Source organism: Arvicanthis niloticus, chromosome 25 (assembly GCF_011762505.2).
Source record: "Arvicanthis niloticus isolate mArvNil1 chromosome 25, mArvNil1.pat.X, whole genome shotgun sequence".
Lineage (NCBI taxonomy): Eukaryota > Metazoa > Chordata > Mammalia > Rodentia > Muridae > Arvicanthis > Arvicanthis niloticus.
This window is the reverse complement of record NC_133433.1, coordinates 37,813,564-37,835,922: the sequence shown is the minus strand read 5'-3', so window position 1 is coordinate 37,835,922 and position 22,359 is coordinate 37,813,564. Positions and strand designations below refer to the sequence as shown.

Sequence of the window (22,359 nt, the reverse complement as noted above, 5' to 3'; positions counted from 1 at the left end):
ACTGGTACAATGCCTATGAGAGTAACAATATTCATCTCACTCTTATATCACTAAGAAGCTCATGCCAATGAAAACCTTAAAATTTGTAATCAAAGTAAATTGGTGCCATTTAAGAATTTATATCTTCATCTTGATACTAATTATACAGATTTCTACTAATAGGTATGGCTATGCAATTAACCCCTAGCTAATCCTCTCTATTCCCACAAAACCACTACTTTTCCCTAGGAAGACAGTCCAACGTTTACCACCTTAGTCCCCAAGCCCAGGGAATAGGGGCGCTGACTCTTCATTAGCTTCTTTAAGCTGATTATGGGCGTTGAGATATTAAAAGAGGAGTTGGGGAAGAGCAAATTGACAATCCTCTGATGCTGTGTCTTCTCTGTCTCCAGATGGAATTCCCGGGCCTCAGAGGTTTTCTTTCTTATAAAGAGTGATTTGAACTTGTTCTTTTGTGAACCAGAGAAATTAAAAATGGAAAGATCTTTTGCTTCTACAATGATTTATATAGATATCTGTGTATAACAAGTAATTCTGAAATTGACTTAGCTCTAAAAAGGAGGACATGAAATCACTATGGTTTAGTAGCTGAACTGCCACATTATTTACAACAACAAAGAAGCTTGCTTTTTTTTCTATTAAGGATGTGTCTTGCCAGTATGTAGTAATCATTGGCTTTATTGTATCTCAGAAGTACTTAAAGTAACTGGTATTAATTATATGTGTGTACATATGTACACACGTATGTGCTCCTGTACACATACTGCACAGGAGGGAACATTCACACAAAGTTCAGTGGAAATAGTCTCTCTGGTCTGTTTCAGGAAAAGGGGGTTTCCGTTTGGCAGTTCCTGGAATTGAAGTCCTAAATCTTTTGGTATTGTTTTCGTGATGACGCCTTGATATTACTCTAGGGACACCAGTGTCAGACTTGTGACTTCCACAATTACAAAATATTAAAGTTGGGTTTGTGACAAAATAATAAACGTGGGTTTAAGCTATTAAGTTCTTGATAGTTCATTAAGGCAGTGATAGAAAACTCCTGTTACTATATATATTGTAAACATTTCATTCCTTGGGGACATGGATGACATAGGATGCTTTAAATTGAGAGAACTGTAAGATTATCTTTTTTCATAAAGTAGCAAAAATTGTTATGTGTAGTGAAGGAGATTTTCATTAAAGCCAGTGGTAGTAATTGTTTTGAAAGGCAAGGGGCGGGGTAGGAATTTTGATTTTAGAGATATTAAATTTGAAGTGATAGTGGAATCTACCTTCCTCGTGAAATTAATCTAGACATTTACTAAATACATTGGGTTATTTCCCCAATCAGTAACTCAGGACGGTAGTTATTGTGTTCTAAAATCTCAGACCAGTGTTTCTCAACCTTCCTAATGTTGGGGCCTTTTAATACTGTTTCTCTTGGCATGTTACACAATCGTAATTATTTTCTTTGCTACTTTTTTTTTTTTTTTTGTAATTGTAATTTTGCTACTGACATAAATCATAATGTAAATATTTTTTATTTACATTATGATACAGATAAAGGTGTGATAAAGTGATTACCACCCACAGGTTGAGTGAGAATGGATGTCCCATACTGTGTGTTGGAGACAAAAAATAACAAAAACCAACCCAACCAATGAACACCAACAACAAAAACTCAACAAAAAAAACAGTCAGCTGTTTAAATTGTCTTTCTGGCCAATGGAAGACACGTGTATTTTCTTTAAGGAGTCTTCCCAGGTTACAAGAAAAGTTTGTAGTGGAAGAAATTTTGCATATTTATTGTCCTTAGAGAAAAACCTACCTTATGAACTGTAGGCATATAATAACACATTTCTATCTTGGATCAGCCTGCTGTTAAAATGAACAGTTTGCAGCAATGATGTTGGATATCACGCTATTTTTTAAGTTGCTGTCTTGAAACATGCTGCTTTAGTCAGGGATGGTTTCTGCTTGTAATCTCAGCATTGGGAGAACAAAGAAGAAGATTGCAACAAATTTGAAAGGTGGCCAGCCTGGCTTATACAGTGCTTTTAGGTAAGCTAGCGCTCTAAAACAAGACCCTGTTTGAGAAAGAAAAACAAAAATAAACCCCCAAACAACATATTTTTGATTCTTATTTTATTTTATTTTTTTTCGAGACAGGGTTTCTCTGTGTAGCCCTGGCTGTCCTGGAACTCACTCTGTAGACCAGGCTGGCCTCGAACTCAGAAATCCGCCTGCCTCTGCCTCCCAAGTGCTGGGATTAAAGTAGTAGAAGCAGCTGTTCATTCACATAATTTGCTGAAGACTTTCTTCTACACACTTGATAGGAGAGGGTGCAGGGGAAGCTTATGGGTTTTGGTGCATTATGGAAGTTTGGTATTTGAAAGGCCTGCCAAGCCTGTTGCCCTAACCAGGAAGCAAAGCCCTTTGCCACCTGCAGTATCTTCAGTGCCATCTGCTAAACATTAACTACGAGTTGACATTAATGTAGGAAATAGTGTACTTTCATTTTGGCTAATCCAGTGGTTCTCAGCCTTCCTGATGCTGCGACCCTTTAATAGAATTACTCATGCTGTGGTGACCCCCATAAAGTTATTTTCATTGCTACTTCTTAATTATAATTTTGTTCTTATGAATCACAATGGAAATACTTTTGGAGATAAAGGTTTGCCAAAAGGGTTGCAACCCATAGAATGAGAGTCACTGGTGTAATCCCTGGTAGAATGGGGTAACATGCCCTTGCTCTGGGCTCTCTTTGAAACATGTCTCTATAGTTTTTGTACCCTTTGCTTTCGGGTACAATTAATGCTGGGCTCCTTTTGACTTAGAGACCAGTTTCTCCTTTGTATTAGGTTCCCATTTACCTGACTCGCAGCTTATTTCCTGTTTGTCTCCTGTATATTCACACATAAAAATGTAAAAATAGCCATAGGAGTAGGGCATTACTGTATCTTTTCCCCACATCAGTAAGATTAAAGGCCTTCCCTGTAGCATTAGCAGGTACTACCTACACCCATCCTTGACTGACTTTTAACAAAAGGTATTCTGTTGTTTTATAGACAGCATACAAAAACCATTTCATCTCTCAGTATCACTTCTTGTGGCTTTTATTTTACAGTGAATTGAAAAGAAATCCAATATGCTGTTGCCAGTTGATGCAGTTTGTATGGCCTTGAATGAGTAGTTTTACCTGGAGAGATGGGAAGCTAGGTAATTGTGCTTAAGACACTTATTATATATGTAAGGGTGTGTGCCTGTCTGTGCTCCTGGTGTGTGCCTGCAGAGGCCAGAATAGAGTGTAAGACATGTCAGAACTGTAGTTACAGATGGTTGTGAGCCATCATGTGGGTTCTGAGAATCGAACGTGGGTTCTCTGGAAAAGCAGCAAGTGCTTGTAACCTCCAAGACCTCTCCAGTCTCAATCATGTCTCTTCCCTTTGTGGTTATTTGATTATTTTTCTTGATCTCTTTACAGATGTTAAAGTGGTTTGTGTAAACAGAGAAGTAAGTGGGTCATAGCTTTGCAGTTGATTCCAAAGGTCAAAAGAGCAGGTTCAAATGTCAATAATGACTATTTTTTATTTAGTCATACTTTATTGCTATTGTCTCCACAGTTCAACAACAAAGAATTTATGTGCCATACATAAAAAGCTCTTCTCACATTAAGGCAGGCAGGTGAAAAAGGAAGGACTCAGAAAGTAGAGTGTATCCTTGTCTTGTTTTTTTTTTTTTTTTCTGAACACATTTTCTTAAAAAGATTTATTTATTTTTATTTATGTGAGTACACTACAACTGTCTTCAGACACACCAGAAGAGTGCATCAGATCCCATTACAGATGGTTGTGAGCCACCATGTTGCTGGGAATTGAACTCAGGACCTCTGGAATAGATTTTTTTTTTTTTTTTTTTTTTTTTAGACAGGGTTTCTATGTGTAGTCCTGGCTGTCCTGGAACTCACTCTGTAGTCCAGGCTGGCCTCGAACTCAGAAATCCGCCTGCCTCTGCTTCCTAAGTGCTGGGATTCAAGGCGTGCGCCACCACTGCCGGCTTCTGGGAGAGCTCTTACCAGATAAGCTATCTCTCCAGCCCTCTGAACACATTTTAAATCTGTGAATGATTCCAGCTTTTTGTATTGTTTACGCTTAGGATAATTTACTGAACTCCAATATTGCTCTTTTGTAAGATTGTTTGGATTTCTTTTCTCTTTGTATTTATGTGTACTTTTTTGATGATAATTCCTTGTGAGTGGGAGGACACAGAACTGCTACTTCACCCTGTATTGGGGATTCTTGTGTCTCTACAGCAGTCTGTCTTTGCTCACATATAAACCTCTGACAATTACTTACAACTTTTAAGTTGACATGAGCACTGCTCTTCTAGGGCATGATAGTTTATTCTGAGCCACATATGATGAACTGTGGCCCAGAAATGTGGATTTGAACAGCATATTCTACAGTAGGATGGGTGTACAATTTTGTTTTAACTAAATACATTGGTGAGGGGCGTTGAGCTGTAATAGAATGGGTGAATCTTAAACATTTTTAGTTTTTGGTAGAAGCTGGTTTAACAGTGCATTCCAAAAGTTTTATATAACGGTCCTAGTAATATTAAGTCTCATACAGAGATTGATAAAGTTTCTTCTGCAGAGATGAAGCACCATGACCAAAAGCAACTTGGGGAGGAAATGGATTATTTTGTTTAATCTTACGTACAACAGCTTATCATCAAAGGCAGGAACTCAAGTAGGGCAGGGACCGGGAGGCTGGAGCTGAGTCCATGGAGGAGTGTTGCTTACTGGCTTGTTGTTCTTGTGGTTTGCTCAGCCTGTTTTCTTTAGCGCACCCAGGATCAGCAGCCCAGAGGTGGCATCATCTATCCACAATGGCCTGGGCCTTCCCATATCAATCACTGATTAAGAAAATGCCCCCATGGACCTGCTTGCAGACAGTCCGAGGAACACATCTTATTTAAGGTTTTCTCTTTCCAGGTGACAAACAAAACAAACAAACGAACCACCACCAAACCCAACTAGTATATGAGTATGTATATGCATTGCTTTATTTTCTATTTTATTTGTGTATTTGTTTTTGGAAACTAGATGGTGAGTCCTGATTGATTCCTGATTGGTTCTTTCAATCCCATGTACACATTCTAGTCTTCCTCAGTCTTACCATGCAATTTTCTCTTGCCATGTAACTATTGAGATGATGCTGAAAATTTGCACTAAAGTCCAAGTACTTTATGAGAACTTAATATCTGAAAAATTGTTAGAGCATATACATTTGAATGACTCTTGAAATGAGAACATTTTTTTCATTAATGAGAGGATAAAAATGTTTTCTTATTAATTACAGAGACAACTGATATCAATTGAGTGCTCAGACCATGACAGGCTGAAAAAATTAATAATTTAAAATTTTAACTTTAAAATTAAAAAAAAATAAAATTTCGGTGTAATTGTTACATTGTTCAATATACATCACTTTTGTTATTAATGGTTTACTTTTCTCTAGTTGAGGTCTGTGAGATATAAATTTTGTTTTCTAAAATTGGTCATGTAGAAAGTTGTGGAATCAGGACTCTAAGATAGATACACATTACATTATTATTATTTTAAACATGTTTTTATTTTTTATTTATGTAGAAACGAGTGCTTTCTGTTAGAGCAAAACTCAGTATACAGAAAACTTGGTAGAAAGTTATAATCTTAGACATTTAATACAGTGGTTCTCAACCTGTGGGTTGCCATCCCTTTGGAATGGTCTTATATTATAACCTTTTTACCAGGGTCGCCTAAGACTATTGGAAGACACAGACATGTATATTACAATTCATAAGCATAGCAAAATTACAGTTAGGAAATAGCAACAAAAATAATTTATGGCTGGGCAGTGGTGGCACATGCACGCCTTTAGTCCCAGCACTTGGGAGGCAGAGGCAGGTGGATTTCTGAGTTTGAGGCCAGCCTGGTCTATAGAGTGAGTTCCAGGACAGCCAGGGCTACACAGAGAAACCCTGTCTTGAAAAACCAAAAAAAAAAAAAAAAAAAAAAAAAAAAAAATTATGGTTGGGCTAACTACAATGTGAGGAACTGCCTTGAAAGGTCACATTGAAAGGTCGCAGTATAGGAAAGTTTAGAAGCACTGGTCTTATAGGACTAGTAAATGCATTCCTGTTGACATTGACATAAATCTTACTGATTTCTTGACAAACTTTTTTATTTGCCAATCATAGTGCCTATATGATAACCTGTATAGATTCAGTTGAGATATACTTAATAAATTGAGGAATGTTGTTTTTTGTTTAGAGCTTTGTAATGCAGAAACTTTCTGTACAAAAATTTTAGCAGAATTTAAAAAAAAAGCAGAAAAAAAGAGTGTCCTTTGTTATGGTTTCTACAAGTTGCCATAATTCATGTTAATGTAATATTAGGAAACAATGATGCTCATTTTAATTTTGAAATTAAAAATAAAATTTGAAAGATGTTTTATGGTCACTTAGCTTTAAGAAGTTAGAATAATTGGGTCCTGTCACCTTACATTCTTATGTTCTACTGTTTGAATGGGCCCCTTATCTTAGGACACCTTTTAATGACTTGCAAAGATTGGATTTTCTATGGTCATACCTAATGAACTCTTCCTTACTTGTAGCCTTGGACAGGGCAACTGCTAGTTAGCTCTCTCTCTCTCTTTTTTTTTTTTTTTAATTCTGACCTTGTAGGATTCTGAACTGAGCTTAGCTTTCTCTTTCTGGCATTGTTTCTGAAGATCTCTTTTGTTTGTTAGGTGAAAAAAAATTGAATGAAAGTTTTTTTTGCAAAACACTTCAGATATCTAAATGATGATACGATTTAATACCTTTATCATTTACTTACTTAAAAAGCTTGCTTTCCTCTTTTTATTTTAAAAATTATATCCTTTTAGAAACTTTTAAATAACTGTAATTGAAGGCACGTTCAGAATTTTATAGTGCATAATTATTAGTAGTTTTTAATCAACATAGTTTACTGTTGATTTGAAGACCAATAAGATTAGTACTAAATAATTCTTTCTACACAGATACGAATTTTATAGAACAAAGACCTGAAATCATCTGACATTTTTTCCATAGTGAGCCTGTGTTCTGTTCAGTTTACTGAGTCAGTCTTGTAGAAGATGCTAAACACAGTAGACAGGTATGATCTAGAGTTGAAAGCTTTGACAACATGGGTGTGGTCTCACATGTGCTCTCCCTTAATAATGCTGGCACTCTGGAAGCAGAGACAGATGGATCTCTGTGAGTTTTAGGTCAGCCTGGTCTATATATCAAGTTCTAGGATAGCTAGGGCTACATAATGAGACCCTGTGTAAGACCCAAATTTAACGTGTAAGGCCTATGATCCCAACAAGGACCTAATGATTCTGGAATGGTGGGAGTTGTATGTAGTTCTTTGAAAATAACAAAGCCTCATTACAAAGTATGGTGGGTGTCCATGTGAGTTTGATTTTATAAATCCCTGCAAAATGTGTCTCCAGTTCACTCAGCTGGCAATTTCAGGGAGTGGTCCTGACCAACATCCATTCTTTCAGGTTGACTCAAATGGTAGGATTGTTTTTTCTCTGGTCAATTTTAGGATTAACACCTGCCTCAAAAACAAATAAATAAATAGTATTGACAAACATTTTGATTGTTAAGTGGAGGTTTTCAAAGTGATTATCATTTGAGTAGAGTCATTAAACCACTGTTGACAAATTCATCCAACATTTTGAGCTGTTAGCTTGAAAGCCAAAGCATTATTATAGTCTGATGCCAGGTTGGGCTCCTAACCGTCTGTAATTCCAGCTTCACAGAATCCAGGGTCCACTTCTGGCTTCTAGGTAATCATGGCAGATAAACAGATACATATACATAAATAAAAATAAATCTTTAATAACATACAATTTATATTTTCACCAACTACCAAGTTAATTTGATGTTTTTGGCAAGCCGGTAGTGAAACAACGTAGTCTTTGCATTCCTTGATAATTCTTAATAATTTGCCTATATCAGTAAGTAAAAGTTTCCTCTGGTGCAGTTGCCACCAAACTCAAAGCAGCCTTGGTCCATGATGCCAGGGACATTAGCTGTCTGGGCTTGTAAAGTGGTCTTTGTTTCTCTCTTCAAACACTGTGTTCTCTTTTGGATTGCATTTTCTTTTGCACCGGGCCGGGTGAGCTTTGTTTCCTTTTTTGCAGAAAAGGAGCAGCTAGGAACAGTAGTTGACTCCTCCTTCCAGGGTGCTAATGGGGAAGGAAAATGAGTCAGCAGCATTCATTCTCTTCTCCTCCCACCCTGCGGGCGACATCTGTCTGCCTTCTGTCTATTTTACACCTACTTTGGCTTGTGAACACTTAACCCTCTATAAGACACCCCCAAGCAGCCAGGAAATACCTGCCATGTTGTTTGAACCCTCAGCAGTTCTCTAGAGCAAATGAATTCAATGCCCAGGTCTTACTGTTGGAAGGATTGCAAGCTTTCTCAAATCCTTTCAGGTGAGAATGTGTGAACAGGAGCTTTGTTTCCTACCCCATTCCCGCCACAGACACACTAGAGAAAATGCTGGAGTGAGTAAGTCAGCATTCAGTGACTTGTGAGTGAGTGATGACTTTCATATAAGGCTTAACTGCTAAGTGCTTAAACTATTCAGTCTTGTATTGTCATTCCTTTAGGTCTGTGCATTTTCTTTGCTTTTATTGTTTGACACAGGATTTGAACAGTTCCTAAAATGTTTTCTCCATGGAAGAGAAAAATGGCAGAGGGTACAAGTTGTGACTAAAGTAATAGACATATTGAGATGTGGACACTTGTGCAGAGGAGACTCAGCTGTCTGTGATAGCCAGTGAGATAGGGAAATTAGAGGTAGGTGGGTCCAGGGAAGCAGCCCCCTACTCACAGGTGTGGAAAAACAACACCCTGAACACTTGGCCTAGTTAGCACTGCCCACTGCCAGACAGGTGTAGCTTCGGATGTGTATTGGATACATTTTCTTTTGAGATGATTGGCTCAGAGTTAACAAATGACACTTAAATAGTACTACTTTTTAATACTGTTCAAATTAGAAGATGATTATTGAAACATCAAAATAGTCATTTTGATACAGACTAAATGAGCTTTGGTGTAGTCACTTCATGATCCCATTATGTGGTAGTCAGATTGCCATGGCCTGCTGTGTATACAGGTGGTAGAGCATTATGCCTTTGGACCTTGGAAGAATACTGATGGTATGAAAAAAATTTATATTTGATTAAGTGAATCCTAAAGTTGTTACTAGGGTGGTTTGGGTTCCCTCTTGGGATTCTTAGTTTTGCTGATAACAACTTAAAAATGCCCTTTGAAGCTTGAGGACTATCTTATTAGTGTTTGAGGACAAAGAACAGGGCAGATGTGCTGTAAGCTGTGGCAGTGGAGAGGAGGAGGTGGAGAAGAGGAAGAGAATGTCCTGCTTGGTGTTTGAATTTGGCATGTCCTGCAAGTTGCATAGCAGGAGGTGGGGAGAGTAAAGCCAGAATGTCAGGATGGCATTGTTTGGGTTTTAGAAAAAGACATAGAAAGAAAGAGAAGGAAAAATTATGCTTTTTGGATTTAGAACTCGAAACATGGGCAAGTTTATCAGTGAAAATGGCATCAAAGAGGCTTTTGGGGAGTTGAAGTTCATTTCATTAAGAGGATAGTCACCCTTCCCCCATATTTGTATCTCCTTGGCATGTCTTCAAGTGAACCATTTTTCTTGGAGGAGGTGTGGTGGTGGTGGACTCCTGGCCTGGTGATTGACAGGCTTAATCAAAATTTTTTTTTCTCTACCCCCTTCTCTCTTTCTCTGTTTTTATTATTGTTTTTGTCTTGTTTATTTAAGACAGGGTTTCTCTGTAGCCCTCCATGTCCTGGGACTCACTTTGTAGACCAGCTGTCGTTGTAGCTGTGTTTGCCTCTCAAGTGCTAGGATTAAAGGCTTTTTATACCCTACCATGCATGGTTTATTGGATTAATTCTTAAGGAAGGAGACAATACTATATAATGCCCACAATCTACTATGAGGGAAGGGGGCATCAGTAATGGTCCCCAAGACTACTAATCCCTGTCCAGGTACCTGTCAGCATAAATTGTACACTATCAATATTGTGTTTAAAAAGCATATAGAACCAGAAGGAGACATTACTATATAATGCCCAAAACCTACTCTGAGAGAAGGGGTGCCATTAATGAACTCCAAGACTACTAATTCCTGTTCAGCTACCTGTCAATATAAATAGTATACTACCAATGTTGTGTTTAAAAGCATATAGAAGCAGAAGGATTGTGTAGCAGGTAAAGTGTCTTGCCTTGCAAACTTCAAAACCCTAGATTCCATGGGTTGATGGAGAGAACCAGCTCCAGAAAGTTGTCCTCTGTTTTTTGTTTTTTGTTTTTGTTGTTTTGTTTTTTTGTTTTTTTGAGACAGGGTTTCTCTGGAAAGTTGTCCTCTGATCTCCCAAGCAACATATTGTGGTATCCCCACACAATAATGATAATAAAGCAATTTTTAAAATTTATTCTTTATTGGATATTTTGTTTACATTTCACATGCCATCATCCCCTTTCCCCATTTCTCCTCCCTAGAAAACCCCTATCCCATGCTCCCTTTTCCTTTTTGCTTTTCTACAATTTTTTAAACATTTTTCTACAATTTTTCTACAATTTTTTAAACATGTTAATCAAAGGCTTTATAAGTTTGGTCATGCTCAATATCAATCAGAAGTGTAACCCAATACCCAACCTAGATATATCAACTATCTTTGACTGGTGGAGATACATGAACATCTGCCTCCATGCCCCCTCCTTTCTCTTTCTCTCATCATCTAGCTTCTCCTCTCCTTCTTCTCCTCCTCTCCTTACTCCATCTCTTCCTCTCAGTACTCCTCCCACCTTAGCTCCTCCTACATATCACCCTTCCTGTTAAAATAAAACTTTTCTCTCAAAATACAATTAGAGCATAATTATGCCAATTTGTACCAGTGAGGTACAAGATAGTCCTAATACCCAGTCCATCCTTTTGTTGACTAACCAGAACCTCTGTCATCTCTCCTAACTAAAACACTTAGTTCTGAACCTGGCTTTTTTCTTGGCTTTAGAATGAATGTCAGCTGAAAACCATCCACTCAAATCTTTTCTCTCAAAGTAAATAGCCAGGATTGGCTATGAATATAAAGCAATTTTTTAAAAACATAGATGCTCAGAAAGTTAATAGAAGTGGCTCTGAACTGTGGTGTTGTGATAGTGTTCACTTTTCTGCAAGAGTGCTCTTAGAATCGGATCAGTCAATATTCTGAAGGTGTTTACAGTAACTTTCAGGGAAATGTATAACAATACACATGAATATAATAACGGAAAAGAACTTTTTTGCAGTTCCATATGATTTCCTTCTGCCCTAGACACTTCTAAATATACACATTCCTTAAGAAGCTATTCTCCACATGACTTTATTGTGTCTCTTGTGGTTTCTTTATGCTACCACTTCAATGTGCCAGTTTTGTTCCATTACTTCATGTAAACCCTGGAGCTCTGGCTTCTTCCTGTTTATGTCCTCCGATACTCACTAAGAATTTACTTTATTGTTAATGGCTGTGCTTTTGTTTTTTCCCTAGTCGTTACTTTTGGGTTGCATTTCCAATGTGTAGTCCTTGATGAGGTTCTCAGTTTTCAGTGGCCCTCCTTGGCTCTCCCTTTCTCCAGCGTGCAGAGAAGACTCCAAACCAACTGCTGAGTTTGCAGTTTTTACTACAAAGACAGTGTGATTGCTGTCCTGTCAAGTAATACGTTGAAATTATTTTCCTTGTCTTTGGTTCTGTTTTTTCTTAACATTTTTATTTATTAAATATTTTATTCTTAATAGGCAAATAGTAATTATGCATGTCTGTGTGGTTGTCATGCTTTGAGTGTGAAATGTCCACCATAGCATGTGCTTAGACATTTGGTCTGCAGTTGGTGATACTGTATTGAAGCTTTGGAACCTTTAAGAGGTGGAGCCTACATGGAGGATGTGGGTTCTTGGGAATGGGGTAGATTTTAGACATCATAGCTTGACCTGACTGTCTTCTCCTACCTCCCTCCAGCTTTCTGCCAGCCCAGTGAAGGCAGCCTCAAAATAAATATATCAGAGCTTTATATGTTATATGACATAATATGTCATTTTGGTATTTGTAATATGGTGTAATAAAACCAGGCTATTTAGGCTACTTAGTAAATCTCAACTTCATTTACTAGAGAGTGGGTATTCATTATTTTATGATTCATTCAAAATCTCTCTCTCTCTCTCTCTCTCTCTCTCTCTCTCTCTCTGTGGTGTAGAGTCAGAATATGCAGAGGAAATTGTCTTCAGGCAGAGTCTTGTTTTTACTGTGCTGGGTTCTGTGGCTGGTCAGTGAGTTTCTGGGCAGTGAGTTCTCCACTGTCTGTGTGCTGTAATATTATAGGAGTGCTGGGGTTAGAGATATGTGTCACCACTTCTGGTTTTTCCCCATGGATTCTAGAGATTGAACTCAAGTTCTTAGGCTTGCATGGCAAGCTCTATTACCAGCTGAGCCAACTCACTAGCCCACATGTACTATATGTATATGGTAATACATATCATTCTATGCCTTACCATCTATTCTCTTTATCAAATCTGTCGTTGAACATTTCCCCTTTTCCCATATACCTCCTTCTTAACTTCTAGTAATAATCATTGAGCTGATTTGTAGGTTTCGCATAAAGACCTTGCAGCATTTCTTTTCCTGTGTCTGGCTCACTCACATTGGACAATGTCCTGCAAGAAGTTACATGTTGTAGTAATATGTGGCTGAACAGTATTTCATTATGTATTGTATGGCATTGTACTTTCTGCTTATTTTTTGAGACAAAGTCTCAGGTAGCCCCAGCTTCCCTTAACTTGCTACGTAGTTGAGGATAGCTGTGAACTTTCTGAACATTTCGCCTCTAGCTTCTACATGCTGGCATTACAGTAGCTATGTACCACCACACTCAGGAGGACAACTCATCAGTTACCTGATGGTGAATCCCATGTCGACCTACATCTTACAGAGTTTGAATACTGTAGCAATGGTCATGAGAGTACAGATACTTTACTGACTGTAGTTCTTTTGAATGTATATCTATAAGTGGGATTGCAGGATCATTTTATAATTCTACCCTCAGTTTTCTAAAGACCCACTACACATTTCCTGTAATGGCTGTTTCAGCATTTCTATCAGCAACACTACTAGTAGGTACTGTTTCTGCACACCCTCGTCATCATGTTTTATCTTTTTTGTCCTTTTAGAAAACATAGTCATTCTAACAGAGGTGAGGTGATATCTTCCTGTATATGTGTATATAAGTTTCTGTGGACAGACACACACATGCACACGCACACACTGTGTGTGTATCTGTGTTTTTTAAATAGGGCCTTGCCATGTAGCCGTGTAACTATCAAAGATAAGAATTCCAGTGTATTACTTGGTAGGACAGCAGTCACACTGCTTTTTTAGTAAAAACCGGAAACTCAGCAGTTGGTTTGGTTTGGAGAATCTTCTCTACACACTGGAGAAGGGGAGAGGAAAGGAGGGGAGAGCCACTGAGCTTGTCTTGTGAGCTCAACACTGACCGTGAACTTGCGACTGCTCCACATGTACAGGTTGGACGTACTTGTGTATTCTTCCAGGAAGGCATTAGCCTCTCATCAGATCAGTGGTTTCAAATGTTCTCTATGAGTGTGTCAGTTGTCTTTTCATTATTGCTTCCCTTGCTGCGCAGCACTTTTTAGTTTGATGCAGCCTCAGTCATTTCGTATGTGTGTTGCCTAGTAGTCACACCCTGTAAATGCATTCCCAGATGAATGTTAAAGTGTTGAACATTTCTCCCTGTTGCCTGTCTGCCTCCTCCCTTACCTCCCATTCCTTCTTCTTTCCTTCTATTAAGTCTTACTGTGTAGCCCTTGGTGACTGTGTAGCCCTTGGTGACTGGGAACATTAGCTGTGTAGATCAGGATGGGTCAGATTTGATAATCCTCCTGCCTCTGTTCCCTGAGTGCTGGAATTGTAGGTGTGAATCACTATGTTCTGCTCCTCCACTTTCTTCTAGTAGTTTTATGGTTCATCAGTCTCATGTTTAAGTCTTTGATTTTAATTTTTACTTATGTGTATGTCTCCATGTGAGTACATCTCATGGAGTGGAGGTGACTCTTCAGAGGTCACATGAGAATGTTAGATCTTCTAGAGCTAGAATAACAGACGATTATGAGCCACATGGGTGCTTGAACAGAACTCAGCTCCTCTGCAGGAGCAGCAAGCACCCTTAATTTTGGAACAATCTCTCCAGCCCTTTATAGCTAAATTTTTAATCCATTTTGAATGTGAAATAAGGTCCTAATTTCAATTTTTGTGTGGCTATTGAATTTTTCAACCACCATTTACTGAAGAGATTGCTCTTTCTCCAGTGTGATGATGTGGCCATCACTTGTATTCCTTGGCATTTAACAGTAGTGAGTGGTGGTAGCAGCAGGTGGATGCTCTTTGTGTTCCAGCTCTTGTGCAGCCCTTGAGTTGTGGGACTCTCACATCTACATGTATGACAGAATGTGCTCAGGGATGATAGCATTATTTAGCCCATAGCAACTCTAGCAGCCAAGGCCTGTGGTTCTCTTCTTTTTAAGGCAGCCTGTCTTTTAACCTCAGCTCTGCATGCTGTTCCTCTTGTTCCTGTTGTAGCCCTTTCTGAGCTGTTCGCTGCCCTTTTTAGTTGTTAGGTAATCGGCGTAATGCTTCACTGTACCGTTGCTCTGCTGTCTGAGATGCTGCTTTCTCCCTCTCTCTTAAGTTTTGTTCTTCTCTCATATATTACATCCTGATTGCAGTTTTCCCTCCCACCTCCACTCTATCCCAGATCCCTCCCCTACTTCTCCATCCCTATCTTTTTCTGCCTCCCAGGGACATCAACCAAACATGGCATAACAAGTTACATTAAGACTTGGCATATACCATCACATCAAGACTGGACAAGGCAAACCAATAGGAGGAGAGTGATTAGAGTCAGCAGGCAGAAGAGTCAGAGATAGCTCCCACTCCCAGTTAGGATTCCCACAAGAACACCAAGCTACTTAGTTATTATAACATATGCAGAGGACCTAGGTCAGAATTTTGCAGGCTCCTTGTTTTCTGTGAGCCCCCCTGAGTCTTGATCAGTTGGTCAAGACTAACTGAGGTGTCCCTGACCTTTCTGGTTCCTCCAGTTCTTCCTCCCTTTCTTCCACAGGACTCTCCTAAGCTCTGCCTAATGTTTGGCTGTCTGATTCTGCATTTGCTTCCATCAATTGGTAGATGAAGTCGCTGTGGTCTCTGATGACAGTTATGCTAGGCTCTGATCCCAGAACACTCTGTAGGCAGGACAAACTGTAGGTCAAAGATTTTGTGGCTGGGTTGGTGTCCCAATCCTTCTACTTGAGGCCTTGCCTGGTTACAGAAGATACATGCCTCTTTGTTTTGTTTATACCAGCCCCAACACTGCTAAGAAAGTAAGTAAGATGAGGCCCTTGAAGAGCAATCTGTTATAAGGCCTCATGTTGCAACAGGAGGAAAGAAGCACAGGAGGGTGGCTCCCAGCCAACTCAAGTCAGCCTGAGTGACTTGATCCTGAGCCAGAGGAAAGGGTGTTTGTACTGCTTACTGCAAACTTCACATGCAGATGAGGCTTTGTGTTCCTGTCTTCAGCAACATTGATATTAACCCTTTTGCTAGGCCATCAGAAGTGCTTCCACTCAGGCCTACTACATAGGGAATGAGTATATGATTCTAGAGTTCTCTAAGGCTTATGTTAACTCAAAGTCTGGTACAAGCTGTTTGAGACAGTGCTGCCTGAGGCTACATATTCAAGAGTTGTAGTAGTATGTTGTATGGTGTGGTGGTTTGAGTGAGAACCGCCCCTTATGGGCTCCTATGTTAGAATGCTTGGTTCTAGGTGAATGGAACTCTTTGGGAATGATTAGGAGGTGTGGCCTTGGAGGAGTTGTGTCACTGAGAGTAGGCTCAGTCTATCTTTGCCTGGGCCTGTCTCTGTGTTTGTGTCTGTGTCTCTGTTTGTCTCTCCACCCCTTCTACTCTGCACCCCTCCACCCCCCAATATGTTCTCAGTGCTTCAGTACCATTCTTGCCTACTGCTCTGCTCCACACCTCGATGTTCATGGATCAACTTTTTAAAAGTGTAAACAAGAATCCAGTTAAATGCTTTATTTTATAAATTGCCTTGGTTATGGTATCTCCTCATAGCAATAGAAAAGTAACTAAGACATACAGCTTTTTAAAGGTATACATGATGTGTTCAGATAGCTGGTGTTGGCATAAACGTCATACTCCAGCAGATTGTCTTCTTGCTCAGGCACCCAGTAGCTACTGGTTAGAGTCAGATTGTTCCATGCCCCAGAGCCTTTGTGTGTTTTCAGACAAATGAACACCAGGAGTACTTGGAATAAAAACTGATTTTAATATTGGCATGGATAGTAATTGTGCAGTGCTTACCACCTGTCACCTGTCCAGTGTCGCAGGGAGAGGTGGCTGTCCCTCACCTATCAGCTTCATACAGGGGTAAATTTATTTATAGTGTTATTGGAGTTAAGCTTAGTGTGTGTGCCATTACAGTGCAAGAAGCCAGGGTTGGCCACAGATCCTTAGTAGGCGAATTAAAAGCCAAATTAATAATGAAAAACAAGAGAATTTGTTCAGTATAGACACAGAGGGGAGAGGGACATTGAGATCCAGTGACTTGCTATAGTTTGTCTTTATGTCTTAACATGAAGGTAAGGTTTAAACATCATCATTAAGCAGTGTGGTCCATTTGAAATCAACTCTCCCACCTCACCTCTGCCTACTCAAGTACAGGGACCTCATCCATTGGCTATTTCCTCCCACATGGGGATCCAGAGCCATCCTGGGGATGCGAAAGAGGAACTTGTGCATGCTGGGCAAGAAGAGCTCTGTCCTCAAGCTTTACCTCACCCTTCTTGTCCTCCTCTTACCACCTTTAGTTTTGAGGGAAGATCTCACATAGCCCAGGTTGGCCTTGAGTTTACTGTGTAGTCAGATATGATTGTAGCTTCTGACCCTCTCCCATTCTCCGTATCTTGGAATTACAGGCATATAACATGACTCCTGGTTCCCTATGTTGCCCATTTAGACCTTGAATTTAATCAGTAGTTCAGGATAGTTTGTAATCTTTGTGCTGCTCCTTTAGTAACATGGTTTATGGCCTGCACCAGGATCTAATTTGATGCACCTTGTAGCTTGGGATTTCCTCAGACTGTTTTTTTTTTTTTTTTTTTAAGATTTATTTATTTATTTTATATATGTGGTTACAATGTCACTCTCTTCAGACACACCAAAAGAGGGCATCAAATCCCATTACAGATGGTTGTGAGCCACCATGTGGTTGCTGGGAACTGAACTCGGGTCCTCTGGAAGAGTGGTTAAGTGCTCTTAGCCACTGAGCCATCTCTCCAGCCCCAGACTGGTTGTAGTATGTTGATTTTTCAGTTTCTTTTATTTATTTAGTTAATTTTAATTTTTGAGACGATTTCTTTGTATATCCTGGCTGTCCTGGAAATCCGTCTGTAGCTACAGCAGGCTGACCTCAAACTCAAGAGTTCCACCTGTCTTTGCCTCCTGAGTGCTGGGATTAAAGACATGTGGCACCACCACCTGGCTTCAGTTTCAGTTTTTTGAAGATATTGAAAAAAATTCTCCTTGAGTTCTTTGATTGTGGGTCGTTTGAGAACATTTAATGTTCCATTTCAAGTACTTGTGAGTATTCCAGAATTTCTCCTGCCAACAGAGTTTGCTTTTACTCCATTATGCTAAAAACATACTCCATATGACTTTTCTGATCCTCCTGAGAACTGGCATTACAGGCATGCACCAACATGTCTGGCTCTTTGCTCTCTTTTGGTTACCATCTGCTTGGATTGTTTTTTCCAGCCTTTGATTCCTTCCCAGTTATGTCCTTAGTGCTGAAGTGAGTATCTCTGTATAGTTTTATGATGCTGTGGAGTGATGCATTTACATGAGGTGAAGGAAGATGAACATAGGCATTTGTATGTGACCTTTGACTAACACATCAGTGTTTTTCTGAGTGTTTTGGGCCATGACAGTCATGGCAGATACAGATACAGTGTCAATACCTAGGCAGAGGCAGAGCTTACACCCTGGCCAGGATGGACCACAGCAGCTTGGGATGTCTTCAGACTGTTTGGGAACGGGAATACAGGTTAAAACCTATGAATTGCTTACTTCTGGAATTCTCCGCTTAATATTTTAGACCATCATTTATGATGGGTAACAACATATCATGGGAAAAGGAAGTACCCACAACAAATAAAGGAAGATCACTGTACCCCTATTTCCCAGAACTCCTTGTAGCCTTTTTGTTCAGATCTAATAATCTGCCTCCAACTAGAACATGAAGAAAGGATCTTCACATGTCTACTTTCCCGTTCATTCACCACCTTTTCTTTTTTTTTTGTTTTTTTTTTTTTTTTTTTGTTTTTTGTTTTTTGTTTTGTTTTTCGAGACAGGGTTTCTCTGTGTAGCCCTGGCTGTCCTGGAACTAACTCTGTAGACCAGGCTAGCCTCGAACTCAGAAATCCGCCTGCCTCTGTCTCCCAAGTGCTGGGATTAAAGGCATGCGCCACCACCGCCCAGCACCTTTTGTTTTCATAATGTGTTTTCCACCCCCTTAAGTGCTGGAGCTCCAGGCCTGTTAAGTGGATCTGAATGCAGATGGACCCACCTTGGGAGCATTTTGGAGATGGAATACTCTTGTCCTTGTTAAATCTCTTGATTAGCTCAATGCTGCCTATAATAGACTTTTCTGTTTTTAATTAGATGTGAATCTCCTGGATTTTGGGTGGTTTGAGAGCCTTCTGATGTTATATGTAAAAATTCTTATTTGTTTGGTTTTTCAGTAGGAAAAGGTCCATAACTTTGGGGAGACCATGGAAAAGGGTCAGTGCCCCCAAAGGGAGGAAATTACTGGTCTACAGTGAGAGAAAGTTAAGGTGCCAGAAAGTGCCAGCTGTAGATAATTTCTCAAACGTCTTATTCTTGTGATTGAGTCCTTTGGCCAGCAATCCCTTACACCGTGTATGCCTTTAAAGAAGCTGTCTTCACTTTCACTTCGCCCAGGACCCATTTTGTGTTCTTCTGGACTCGTTTGAAGTACAGCACTCTATTCTTTAATGTATGCTTTCTCTCTTAAAGTTGAACATACTGATGGCCTTCCTTCCTCATGGTAATGTTTCTGCCAGTTAATAATGGTAGTTGTTTATTTATTAATACTCTTCTCTTTCTAACCAAGATTGTGAACTGTGGGGCTGGTGATGGTTCAGCAGCCTACAGATAACAGCACTGGCTTCTCTTGCTGAGGGCCCAAGGAGTTTGGATTTGATAGAGGCTCACTGCCATCTGTAACTCCAGGTCCAGGCCCCTGCAGGCAGGCAGGCAGGCAGGCAGGCAGGCAGGCAGGCAGGCAGGCAGGCAGGCAGGCAGGCAGGCACGCGCACACACACACACACACACACACACACTATATTTTTCTGTTGAAAAATGTTATAGGTTTTATAATATTTGGTTGTTTGGTTAAGATAATTTTGAACGTGATGGATTTCATGAAGGGTCAGTTTTCTCTTAAGTGTTGGAATTAATACTGAGGAAATAATTTTTCCATCTAGTAAACTGTGGCTTATAAATTACAATTGAGCCACTTGTTAGATGTCTATTTGTAATGCAAACTACTCTTGTAAAATTGTTTGGTAAGTGCCACATTACATACCAACAGAAACAGTAATGTAGTCATTTAAATTCCCATTTTGAGAAATGATTCATTCTTTGAGTACAAGCTAGAAAAGTTGACAGATGTACTTAAAAGCTATGCCACTTAAATAGTAAAACAAACCTTCTAGTGCGGCTAGACAGATGGCTCAGTGGTTAAGGCTACTTTTGTTCCCAGCACCACCATAACTGCTTGTAACTTCAGCAGTAGGGGATTTGATGCCCTCTTCTGGTCTCCCCAGGGAGTTAGCTGCATGCACATGCATAGGCTCACACACACACACACACACACACACACACAAATACACATATACAAACAACACACATACACAAACCCATACTCTTAACAGATAAAACTTATCATCTGTCTTAGGGTTTCTGTTGATAAGAAGACATACCATGACTATGACAACTCTTATAAAGGAAAACCTTTAATTGGGACGGGCTTACAGTTTAGTCCATTATAGTTCATTATTGGCATGGTGGGAAGCATGGTAGCACACAGGCTGACATAGTGTTGGAGAGGTTGTTGAGAGTTCTACATCTGGATCAACAGGCAGCAAGAAGAGAGAGTGGGCCACTGGGCCTATCTTGAGCATCTGAAACCTTAAAGCTCATCTCGAGTGACACACTTACTCCAACAAAGACACATCCACTCCAACCAGGACAAACTTCCCAATAGTGCCACTCACTATGAGCCTTTGGGGGCCATTTTTGTTCAACCCACCACTGCATTGTTGAAGGAAATTTAAGTGAACCATCTCTAAATTTTACCACATCATACCAAGTATACTTTGTAAGTTGTATAATGTCATGAGTAGATTCAGTTCAGAGAAACTCATGGGTTAGTTTCTGAATGCCCAAGAAGGAAGAGAGTGAAAAAATAAAAACTTGTTTCCCAAAGAAGTGATACCAGCCAACTCTGGTAATGTGGACCCATTCTTTTTTTTTTAAAGGAGAAAAGTAAGGGGGGGAGGTCTATGTCCTCTGAGTCACTAAGGAATCCTCTCACCAGGGGACAGGGTCACCTTACATGGTGTCCCCATTGTTCTCTCTTATGATGTTTAAGTGCATTTAGCTGTCATTTATTCAGACTTATTTATCCAGAGATGATGGTTCATGCCCAACCTCTATGTCCCTATATGTATGTATAATAATTTTATGTCACTCTTCCACAGAGACTATGCTTGCAGTGTGTTAATGCAATGAAGAGGTGTCAGTCTGCTGTTAACTTCCACAGTCTCATTCTGGAAACCTTAGTATATCAAGTGTCTACACATGCCAGATGCAACTGAGCGTTTCAGAAGTTTTTTTTTTTTTTTTTTTTTTGTTTTTATTTGTGTGTGTGTATGTTGTTCCAGTGCTAAAGTATCAAACTTGTGAATGAAGCTTGTGTTCTCACTATTTATTACAACAAAATTTACCAAACAAAGCGGTCACTGTGTTTGTGCATGGACATGTATTAAAGCGGCAAATCTTGCTTTTTAAATTGTGAGAGCCCAGGTTGGCCTCGAGCTCACGAACCTCCTGCCTTTGCTTTCTTATTGTTAGAATTACAGCTATGCCATGTAATCATGCCTCTCTTATTTCGCTTTTGCATTTATATTATTGTTGAGGCAATATAAATAGTAAATATGTAAAATGTATACCATGTAAAATTGTTAGCTTCTGTAATCAGGAATTTTAAATCATTAAACTAGGATTACTTAAGCAATTCAGAGCATGTTTTTTGAATCAGAAAGACCTGGTACTAAGTTAAAGCAGTATCACTCTCCAGACCAGCACAGTCTGATGTGGCTAAGCATATGAAATTTGATGAAGTTGACTAACTGAATTTTAAGTTGCATGTATTTATGATCAGTTAATCTCTGGATATGTGACTCGTGGCCATCATATAGGACCAGTAATCTAACTTCCATTGTTGTTACAAGAATTAAGTAAATACACTATGGCTGGAACAGAATGTATTCTTGGGAAATGGTAGTTAAATATTAATAATACACATTAATTTAAACTTGTTTATTTTTACTCTTTTCCAGGTTTAATTTATTTTTGGAAATCAAGTTCAATATTAAAAAGAAAAAGCACACATTATTGGAAGCCATTTCTACTAATTCGTTACATTTTACTTATGATTTGATTTGAATACTGTCATGGGAGGAGCTGTGAGTGCTGGGGAAGATAATGATGACTTAATTGATAACCTTAAAGAAGCTCAGTACATCCGAACTGAAAGAGTAGAGCAAGCCTTCAGAGCCATTGACCGCGGAGATTACTATCTGGAAGGCTACAGAGACAATGCTTACAAAGACTTAGCCTGGAAGCACGGGAACATACACTTGTCAGCACCTTGCATTTATTCTGAAGTTATGGAAGCTTTGAAACTTCAACCAGGATTATCTTTTCTTAACCTGGGAAGTGGAACCGGATATTTAAGTACAATGGTGGGCTTAATTTTAGGTAATTTTATTTTTGTAATTTTCTCTTTATAAAGTGAGCTGAGTTTGCATGGCTCTTCTTGACC

At 39.3% G+C, this 22,359-nt stretch overlaps 1 protein-coding gene across 5 annotated transcripts in view; it reads left to right on the top strand.

Moving 5' to 3' along the window:
• Positions 1-22,359, top strand: part of Pcmtd1 (protein-L-isoaspartate (D-aspartate) O-methyltransferase domain containing 1) — a 71,816-nt gene that overhangs the window by 10,458 nt on the left and 38,999 nt on the right. For 2 of the 5 annotated variants that reach the window (XM_076924413.1, XM_076924417.1), the window contains exon 2: positions 21,875-22,295. The exons of 2 other annotated variants lie outside the window; for them this stretch is intronic. In XM_076924413.1, coding sequence (XP_076780528.1) covers positions 21,989-22,295 — 307 coding nt within the window. In that variant the 5' untranslated portion in view covers positions 21,875-21,988. Of the gene's footprint in view, positions 1-5,010; positions 5,031-21,874; positions 22,296-22,359 lie in introns of those variants that run through there. One more of the 5 variants, XM_076924414.1, reaches the window with a different exon arrangement.